This window comes from Drosophila ficusphila, unplaced genomic scaffold (genome assembly GCF_018152265.1).
Source record: "Drosophila ficusphila isolate 14025-0441.05 unplaced genomic scaffold, ASM1815226v1 contig_414, whole genome shotgun sequence".
NCBI classification, from domain to species: Eukaryota; Metazoa; Arthropoda; class Insecta; order Diptera; family Drosophilidae; genus Drosophila; species Drosophila ficusphila.
In genome coordinates, this window is record NW_025064328.1 from 5,612,540 (window position 1) to 5,622,648 (window position 10,109).

Here is a 10,109-nt window from a genome sequence, read left to right on the forward strand (position 1 = left end):
ACACGTCTCCTTGCGTCACGAGCAGCAGCAGCAGCAGCAGGAAAACAGGAATCGGGAAGACGGAAGGTCGGGAAGTTGGGAAGTTGGGGCATCCCCGCTCATTCCTCCACTCAACTCAACTCGACTCGACTCGACTCGACAACGGGTTTGTTATTGCCGACAGTTGCGGCCAGCCTCGGTGACACTTGAACATAACTGGGTTCTGTTCTGCGCTCCGCCTTTTGTGAACCGCCTGAGTGCACTGATTATGCACATGGGAGCCATGGTCCACAGGATCCGGCCTCTCAGGCAGTTATGGTGCAACAATGCCGCCAAGATTTACAGCCTCTCCTTGGATTGCAATTCGCCGGCGTAATTTGTTTTTGGAGGCAAGGGCATTCCAAGTCTTGGCAGCTCAAGAGTTTTAGTTTGACTAGCTAAAATGAAATTAAACTTTAATTTAAAGTATAAAAATGTGATGCTAATTTTGGTAAAATATTACTACCTCTTTACCTCCTTAAGAACCACAAAAGACTGAAAATTAACATGCAGGTTGTCTTTCATTTGACCGATTACCAATGTTATTAAGTTTACTGATATCGAACAATAAATGGCTTTGAAACTATTATACTTTCTTGTGAAATGTGATCCATAAACACTAAAAGATTTTTCACCTAGATTAGATTTACTTTAAGTGGCACAAATTTAATAGTTTCAGCACGCGACCGTTGTTATCTGTCGTGGGAATTCCTTCCAAAAAACTGATTTTTAATTCGCAGAGAGACAAAACCGAAAGCCAAACAACATTTAAACGAGGCCTATGACGCTTTAGCGGTTATGGTTCCACCCAGGTAGGCGTTTTTCGGCTGTTTTGGTCAGGTGATGACTGCGTTGGCCAATTTGGCCAATCGGAAAATGCAAATTTAATTAGCGGCTAATTTCGTAAAATTGGCGTGAAATTGAAAATTGAACAGCAAATCAAAGCCAACGTATCTATCGATCATTTTGGGTATCTGTTTTCGTTTACTTAGTGTACTTGGAAATTTTGTGTTTAGCGCTTTAATGGCTATAAATATTTGAATTTTGCTGTATCATTATAAAGTGTTAGACATTTTGATTGGCTTGATGATTTTATTAGAAATTATTTAAACACACGTACCAAATTTAGAAACATTTTTTTTTAATTAAAAAATTTTACATTTTAAAATATGTATACTGGTATTGGGTTCAGCATTATAATTGCTGACCAGTTATTCGAGTTCTCACGCTCGTGTTTATATTTTGTCTGATATTTTGCTGAGCAAGGTGGGTAATTCACGGTGATAGACCGTTTATTTGATAAGAAACTGAAAGTCATGCTGTGTTTGCCAGGCTTTTATTATTGTTTGAAAGCTTTACTTTGTGTGGCGTTCTCTCTGTTTATTTCTCTCCCTGAATTTACGTTTTAGAGATATGATTTGTCTATAAGAACGCATTCGCAAGGAAACAGGTTTTCAGTCTAAGTCGAACACCAGAATGAACACCTTGAGCAATGCACGGTCATTGGCGATATGTACAGGTCCCATTCGATCCATGAGATCGGTCTCCGCTGTGGCACAAAGTCAGGTGAATGCCAATGTAAGTTAATAAAATCTAATTATATTTTGGAAGTCTGAGAACAAAAGCCTATTACAGACAGCTGAGGATTTGAAGTCTTTTGATGACATTCCACGCCCCAAGAAATTCAAATTTATGAGGGCTTTCATGCCCGGAGGAGAGTTTTATAATGCATCCATTGTGGATTACACAACTACGATGCGGAAGCGCTATGGAGATATCTTCATATTGCCCGGAATGTTTGGTCGCCCGGATTGGGTTACTACTTTCAGCACCAAAGATATTGAAACGGTTTTCCGCAACGAGGGAATTTGGCCCGTTCGCGATTCTTTTCAGTCGATCATACATTTTCGCCAGAATGTAAGGCCAGATGTTTATGGCGAGGTCCCTGGACTGACAATCGCGTAAGTTATATAGATCTTCAAAATGTAATTCATAATTAACTGATTTCATTGTTCAGACAAAATGAGGAGTGGGGAAAAATTCGGTCGGCGGTTAATCCCATTTTCATGCAACCTAAAGGATTAAGAGTGTACTACGAACCATTGTCAAACATCAATAATGAGTTTATCGAACAGTAAGTAATTGATAATGCAAACTAAGACAAAGTGTAAATATTATTATTAATAGTATAAAGGAGATTCGTGATCCCAAGACTTTGGAAGTACCAGATGATTTCATGAGTGAGATATGCCGAATGATCTTCGAGTCACTTAGTCTGGTGGCCTTCGATCGGCAAATGGGTTTGATCAGGAAAAACCGAGACAATCCAGATGCGCTAACCCTTTTTGTGACGACGAGGAATATCTTTAGGTTGGCATTCAAACTCGACTTTCAGCCTTCGATGTGGAAGGTTGTATCGACGCCCGCCTACAGGAAAATGATGAAAGCACTCAACGACAGTTTGGATGTTGCCCAAAAGCTGCTGAAGGAAAGTCAGGATGATCTGGAAAAACGACGTCTGGCGGGGGAGAAAATAAACAGCAACAGTATGATGCAGCGGCTGATGGAGATCGATCCAAAGATGGCGGTGGTCATGGGTTTGGACACCCTCTTTGCTGGCGTGGATGCCACTTCTACCCTTCTCTCGGCAGTGCTACTTTGTCTATCGAAACATCCAGAAAAACAGACCAAGCTGCGCGAGGAACTCCTGAAGATTATGCCCACCAAGGACACTCTGCTCAACGAGGAGACCATGAAGGATATGCCATATTTAAGAGCTGTGATCAAGGAGACCCTCAGATATTATCCCAATAGTTTGGGAACAATGAGGTCCTGCCAAAATGATGTGACTCTTTCGGGTTACAATGTTCCCAAGGGAACCACTGTTCTCTTGGGCTCCAATGTGCTCATGAAGGACAGCACTTTTTACTCAAGGCCAGATGAATTTCTACCAGAGCGTTGGTTAAGAGATCCCGAAACGGGAAAGAAGTCCCAAGTGAGTCCTTTCACCTTCCTGCCCTTCGGGTTTGGTCCTCGCATGTGCATCGGCAAGAGAATTGTGGATCTGGAAATCGAGACGAGTGTGGCCAAGTTGATCCGCAACTTCCAGGTGGAGTTCAATCGGGATGCCAGCAAGCCATACAAAACCATGTTCATCATGGAACCGGCCATTCCATTCCCCTTCAAGTTCACCGATGTCGACAATTAAATATTAGTTGGTGCAATTCGTTCCTTATATATTATATATGTTGTTTATAATAAACGTACTGTTTACTTACTGCTGCATGTAATTGTGCAATTCTTGATTTGGTTGATAAGCAAAGTGCTTGAAGTATTGATAAGATTTCGTTGTGTTGGCGCATTTCCACCGCTCTTTCTTTTATTTTTATCACCTTGCTCTTTAAATAGATTTTAATTAAGAGAACTATAAAGAGGCTCACTAAATCGTTGATAAGAATTTGAAGTAGCGTGGGAATAAATATTACTTTGCACCATAGCCTATTTATTTTATTAACCAAGAGAAGATATTCGAAGAACAGGTTGATTATGGTATTCGTGAAATTGGCGTGAATTAGAAAATTAAACAGCCAATCAAAGCCAACGTATCTATCTATAATTTTGGGTATATTTTTTCGTTTACTTAGTGTGATTTGCAAATTTGTATTTAGCGCATTAATGGGTATAAAAAAGTGGATTTTTGCTGTATCACTATAAAGTGATAGACATTTCTACAGGATTGATGTTTTTATTAGATTTTATTTAAACACACTTTTATTTGTTTATATATTGTACTAAACTTAGAAAAATGTTATTCCAAATTTAGAAAATTTTACATTCTAAACATATGTATGAAGTATAGGAGACTCAGCGTTATAATTGCCGTTTTGACCGGTTATTCCACTTCTCACGCTTATGTTTATATTTTGTCTGATATTTTGCTGAGCAAGGTAGGCAATTCAGGGTGATAGACCGTTTATTTGATAAGAAACTGAAAGTCATGCTGTGTTTGCTAAATGTTTAATATTGTTTGGGAGCTTTACTTTGAGTGGGGTTCTCTCTGTTTATTTCTCTCCCTGAATTTACGTTTTAGAGATAAGATTTGTCTATAAGAACGCATTCGTAAGGGAACAGGTTTTCAGTCTAAGTCGAACACCAGAATGAACACCTTGAGCAATGCACGGTCATTGGCGATATGTACAGGTCCCATTCGATCGATGAGATCTGTCTCCGCTGTGGCACAAAGTCAGGTGAATGCCAATGTAAGTTGATAAAATCTAATTATCATTTTGGAAGTCTGAGAACAAAAGCCTATTACAGACAGCTGAGGATTTGAAGTCGTTTGATGACATTCCACGCCCCAAGAAATTCAAATTCATGAGGGCTTTCATGCCGGGAGGAGAGTTTTACAATGCATCCATAGTGGATTATACAACGGCGTTGCGAAAGCGCTACGGTGACATATTCATATTGCCCGGAATGTTTGGACGCCCGGATTGGGTTACTACTTTCAGCACGAAAGATATTGAAACGGTTTTTCGAAATGAGGGAATTTGGCCTGTTCGCGATACTTTTGAGTCGCTTGTATACTTCCGGAAACACGTTAGACCAGATGTTTATGGCGAGGTCCAAGGATTGACTTCCTCGTAAGTTAAGCCGTTTTCAACCGTATCATCCTCAACATAAAAACCCTTCAATTGTTTAGGCAAAATGAGGAGTGGGGCAAACTGCTGGATTTTCAGCCCTCGATGTGGAAGGTTGTGTCGACGCCCACCTACAGAAAAATGATGAAAGCACTCAACGGCAGTTTGGATGTTGCCCTTAAGTTGTTGAAGGAAAGCCAGGATGACCTGGAAAAACGACGCCAGGCGGGGGAGAAAATAAACAGCAACAGTATGATGGAGCGGCTGATGGAGATCGATCCAAAAGTTGCGGTGGTCATGGGTTTGGACACCCTCTTCGCCGGCGTGGATGCCACTTCTACCCTTCTCTCGGCAGTTCTGCTTTGTCTATCGAAACATCCAGAAAAACAGACCAAGCTACGTGAAGAACTCCTGAAGATTATGCCTACCAAGGACACTCTTCTCAACGAGGAGACCATGAAGGATATGCCATATTTAAGGGCGGTAATCAAAGAGGCCATCAGATATTATCCCAATAGCTTGGGAACCATGAGATCCTGCCAAAATGATGTGGTTCTTTCGGGTTACAATGTTCCCAAGGGAACCACTGTTCTTTTGGGCTCCAATGTGCTCATGAAGGACAGCACTTTCTATTCCCGACCAGAGGAATTTCTTCCCGAGCGTTGGCTCAGAGATCCCGAAACGGGAAAGAAGTCCCAGGTGAGTCCTTTCACCTTCCTGCCCTTCGGATTTGGTCCTCGCATGTGCATCGGCAAGAGAATTGTGGATCTGGAAATCGAGACGAGTGTGGCCAAGTTGATCCGCAACTTCCAGGTGGAGTTCAATCGGGATGCCAGCAAACCCTACAAAACCATGTTCATCATGGAACCGGCCATTCCATTCCCCTTCAAGTTCACCGATATCGACAATTAAATATTAGTATATAATATTGGTGAAAGAGTGCAATTCGTTCCTTATGTATTTTGTTTATAATAAATGTACTGATTACTTACTGCTGCATGTAATTGCGCAATTCTTGATTTTGTTGATAAGCAAAGTGCTTGAAGTATTAATAAGATTTGGTTCGGCTGGGGCATTTTTTTATTATTATCACCTCGCTCTTTAAATAGATTTTTTCACCATTAAGAGAATTTTAAAAATGCTCACTAAATCGTTGATAAGAACTTGAGTAGCGTGGGAATTAATATCAGATTAGTCCAAAACTTGTTCGCTTGACTTTATAAATTTTTTTAAACAAGAGAAAACCTTTGAAGAGCAGGTTGATTATGATTGAATGTCTAATCGATGATATTTCTATTTTTTGTTTTTAATTTGTTATGCTGTTTCTAAAGATACTCTTTCTTTGCTATATTGTTGTATTTATTTTGTCTATTTTTTCTACTGGTACACCTTGTATGAAACTGCTCGTCTGAAGCATAAAAAGAGAGTACATGTTGTAATATTTTCCTCTTAATTTTTTCGTCTTTTCATAGTGTTTTCATTCAGGCATTAGGTAACACCCACCAGAGACACTTTTAGCCACTTTTCGCAGCTCTCTGCTCTCTGCTCCCGTTTGGCGTTGGCAGCAGTCAGGTGAAAAGCAGGTGAAGGCGGGCGGGTGAAAGGATGTCCTTTGCTGCTTCGGCGGAAATATTTCTAACGGCAACAGCAAAATCAGGAGCAGCACCCACAGCAACCGGCAGGAATATCAGGAGCAGAAGCAAAAGCGGCAACAGCAGACATATTCGCCTGCGGCCAACGGAGTTATGCTAACTGGCACTCAAAGCAAAGCGCGGCCAAAAGCTCAGGCGGCTTGTCCCTCAGCCCCTTTGCCACTTGCCACTTGGCCCTTGTTGTTGCCACTCGGCAGTGGCAGCTTGTAACAATAATTTAAGCGATTTTGCGCTTTTTGCGAGTGGGTTAATGGCATGCCCGGGATCCTGGTACTGCAAACAGCGAACTGGTTACTGGTAACTGGGAACTGAGAGCTGGGAAGGCGGGTATCCTTTGCCGTGGCGAAAATTCCACTTCTGTAGCAAACGCACATAGCTTATGAATTCCGCAATCCTGGATGCGGTGCAGCAAAACGGTGGGATGATACAGGATGTTACCTCTCGTCTCTCTCTTGTCCAGTACAAAGTAAAAATGCGGAACATGTGTTTTTTTAAAGGGGACGAAGGGCAACCTGGCTTATAGAACGAACAAGTACTGGACAGCCATCTCTTTGTGTCTGCTGTATATTAAAATTCAATTTTAAAACACGCCACGCACAACCGGGCGTATGCGTAATGCGGCATGCAATCATTTGCGTGCGCCTTCGCCTGGAAATTCCTTTGCCATAACTAATCTCGAAGGCTAACCAAGGACCAACTGTTCAGTTGGCCAAGTCCTGACGTTTCATATTTCTAGCTCGCCGCACCGCCTAACCCTTTACCATTCCCATCCTTTCTTGTCCTCTTTTATTTTATTTAATCTTGTCTGTTTTTTTTTTTTGTTTTTTTTTTTTTGAAAAATTTCATACTCATCAAGTTGACAAAGAAAAAGTTTTTCATTATTACATTTCGCTGTCATTTGGGCGCAGAAATAGCTTGGGAAAAGTTGTCGGAGCGGCGCTTTTCCTTCGGCTGCTGGTGAAACTCGAGTGCAGCGCGTAAATGAGCCACTCCCATTTCGAGTCGCCCGCCGGCAGCAGTCGGCGCTCATCATCAGATTTCCAAGTAAGTAGAAGCGGGTAAGTGGTAATGGGAGGGGGTGGGGACTGAGGGAGGGATTCTGGGGGTAAAAAGCGGGCCCAGTGCGTAGCTTGACGTAATTTTCTTGGCCTGCCTGGCGAGTCGCATCCTTGCACATTAATCCATTGGTGCCTGGGATCTCGGCACTCGGATCTCGGGCTCAACTACGGTCTTTGGTCCTTGCTGCACGCAAATGAGGGTATGGTCAAATCACTCACTGTCAGCCCGTGTCCCAAGGAATGCGTTCAGCATGTCCTTTAATTTTTTCTCCCCCCAAGACCAGTTCTATTCTCCTTTTTGTGCACTGAGAATAAATAAAAGGGGTGTATTCATATGATTATTAAATTGTAAAAAGAAATAAATAAAATGTTAAGAAGTGAGAACTTGTACCAAAAAAAATTAAGTGATTATGACTTGTAATCAAATGAAATATGTATATACAATATTCTTTGTTTGTTATAAGTTTTATTTTAATTAACAGATTTATATTTGTTTCTTATTATTAATAGTTTTAACTCTTTAATATTTATTTTACCTCCTGATAAAAACCTCATTGATTAGCAATTTTTGGTGACACTTTTTTTTATTGTGCAGGCCCTAGCATTTTCTATAACTTGACGTTTGCCACTGTCCCCCTGCCAGGAGCGTTTTCCATTTCCCATTTTCCACCCAACCCCCCACCCTCTCGTCGACTCCTTTGTCCGGCGTGTACTTGTGTTGCTTCGCTTGCCGCTTTGCTGCCTGTCAGCGCAGCTTAAGATAAAAACTTTCCTTTCCACCCGAAAAGGGCCAACAACACCAGTTAGCTGGTAAGAAAAGGGGTTCAAAAAAACCAGGCGGAATGGCTCGAAAGGGTTGACTCTGACATTTAGCTTTCGCATATTTGCACACACCCCACCGAGAATATATATTTTATAGACTAAGGCGAAGACATGACAAATGCTCAAATAGAAATTCTTCAACAAGATTCTTGGCCGAAACTTAAGTTCATTTTTTGGTCGTGCACATCGCATTGGGGGCTTTTGTTAGAGCCTTGCCAGAAAGAATTCAAATTAAAATGCGATTGCTCTCGGCTCACTCGATTTTCGTGTGCCTTCTGACACGGCCTGTCAATCGTTTTTGCATTTGTCTGCAAGACTGAAAGCTGCAACGAATGCTTACATTTCGTGCCCCGAACCTTAGTATTAAAAAAACCTTGCCTTCATTTTACAGGCCACCAAAACAGTCCAAGAATTGCTTTAATAATTGCTGCTTTGGGGAAACTAATTAAATTAACTAGATAATATGCTGAAGATTTCTAATATCATTCCATTATTTTCATTATTTGTATTGTTATTATTATCGTTAGTATAGTTATTATTTCCTCGAGAGTTTCCAAACAAGAAGGCTTGTAATTTTCAATATTACCACTCCATTCATATCCAAACAATTATTATTCTGATTATAGCTTTGAAGTGGCATAATTCGAAACACATGACCGTGCAGCTGCTGCTCAGATGTTTTCCCGCTTTCCTCGCCGCCAGCCAGAGTTTTCATTCATCAGGCGCAGCGCACACGCATTGCCGAATTTGCACCAATACCAATGCATCGGGGTGCTCCAATTGCCACCCAAAAACACCCATAACACCCATAACACCCAAACACTCACAACCACCCAACCAAACAACACCCAAGCACTCGCACCCGGCCAACTCACTCACCCATTCATATATTTTATGTTTTGTTTACATTGCCGGCTTGTGCAGCCAAAACAACGACGGCTTCTAGAGGAAAAGCGTTGGGAAAGCCTTTGTGACGTCACCGGGGAAATGCGTGCTATAAACGGGGAGTATAAGAGCATACAAGTGTTATACGAAAGAGAAAAGTGTCGAAGGGAAGAAAATTCGCAAAACGATACGAGTGCGCAATTAAGGAAGGAACTCGCAATTTGGCTGCTCATTTTGGAGCGTTTTGCGGTGAGTTGAAGCTTCCGCAAAATGGCCGAGAGAGTGTGGGACAGAGAAGGGATTAGCGCGAGAGGGAGAGAGCTAGTTCGCAACGTCATCGGCGGAGCATCAACAAGCTTACTGGCTGCTGAAAATCGTCATTACGTTGAGATCATTATTCGCATCGGGCGAGGAGCGAGAAAAGTTTTCGCAGAAACGAGTCAACGCTCGAGTACGTCGGTCATTGCGCTGTGTGTTGCACTTTGTCGGTGTCGGCTAGCCCGCACACACACACACAAGCTCGGCTAACACGGACACGGAATAAAACAAACACACTCTCACTCAACCGCGCGGCGTCGAAAGAGAAACAGAAACTATTGCATACCGCCAGGCGCACATGGCGGTTGCCGATTTTGCGATGGTGTGAGTGCGCCTTTGTGCTTTGTGTTTGTGATATGTAAAAGAAGGGGTTTCAAGGAAGGGTTCTCCAAAAATGATTAGAAAATACGTATACGAGAGCCCGGAACTATGTGAATAATACCACCAAACTACTTTGGCAAGTGTGAGTTTCATTCACAGTTTTTAACTCTTTCTAAAAAACTATTTAGTTGAATATAAACTTCTTCAATTATGTTTTGGTTGTTACACAGTTATTATGGATTTATGTGCATGAGAACCATTTATGTTTCCAGTTGAAAATTCTAGTTTCAGTCTAAAACCTTGTGTTCCTATTTAAACCAACTTTTTTCTTCTATTTTTGCCGGCTTGCCAACAGCTTATGCTCTCTTAACCTCTCTCTTTCGCCCGTTTTGGCC

General features: G+C 41.7%; 2 protein-coding genes across 2 annotated transcripts; both read left to right on the top strand.

Moving 5' to 3' along the window:
• The first annotated feature begins 1,494 nt into the window (after positions 1 to 1,494).
• Positions 1,495 to 3,308, top strand: LOC108086375 (probable cytochrome P450 12d1 proximal, mitochondrial). Its single transcript, XM_017183276.1, has 4 exons — positions 1,495 to 1,596; positions 1,654 to 1,979; positions 2,036 to 2,152; positions 2,206 to 3,308. Exons 1-4 carry the CDS (start codon positions 1,495 to 1,497, stop codon positions 3,224 to 3,226), a joined length of 1,566 nt encoding a protein of 521 aa, XP_017038765.1. The 3' UTR covers positions 3,227 to 3,308.
• An 862-nt stretch (positions 3,309 to 4,170) lies between these two features.
• On the top strand, positions 4,171 to 5,662 carry LOC108086376 (probable cytochrome P450 12d1 proximal, mitochondrial). Its single transcript, XM_017183277.1, has 3 exons — positions 4,171 to 4,277; positions 4,336 to 4,661; positions 4,721 to 5,662. Exons 1-3 carry the CDS (start codon positions 4,176 to 4,178, stop codon positions 5,568 to 5,570), a joined length of 1,278 nt encoding a protein of 425 aa, XP_017038766.1. The 5' UTR covers positions 4,171 to 4,175; the 3' UTR covers positions 5,571 to 5,662.
• The last annotated feature ends 4,447 nt before the right edge of the window (positions 5,663 to 10,109 follow it).

Coding starts and splice junctions, on each gene's coding strand:
- LOC108086375 (XM_017183276.1), top strand. CDS start 1,495: ATGAACACCTTGAGCAATGCACGGTCATTGGCGATATGTACAGGTCCC. Junction 1,597..1,653: donor AAAGTCAGGTGAATGCCAAT/GTAAGTTAATAA, acceptor AGCCTATTACAG/ACAGCTGAGGATTTGAAGTC. Junction 2,153..2,205: donor AATAATGAGTTTATCGAACA/GTAAGTAATTGA, acceptor TATTATTAATAG/TATAAAGGAGATTCGTGATC.
- LOC108086376 (XM_017183277.1), top strand. CDS start 4,176: ATGAACACCTTGAGCAATGCACGGTCATTGGCGATATGTACAGGTCCC. Junction 4,278..4,335: donor AAAGTCAGGTGAATGCCAAT/GTAAGTTGATAA, acceptor AGCCTATTACAG/ACAGCTGAGGATTTGAAGTC. Junction 4,662..4,720: donor GTCCAAGGATTGACTTCCTC/GTAAGTTAAGCC, acceptor TCAATTGTTTAG/GCAAAATGAGGAGTGGGGCA.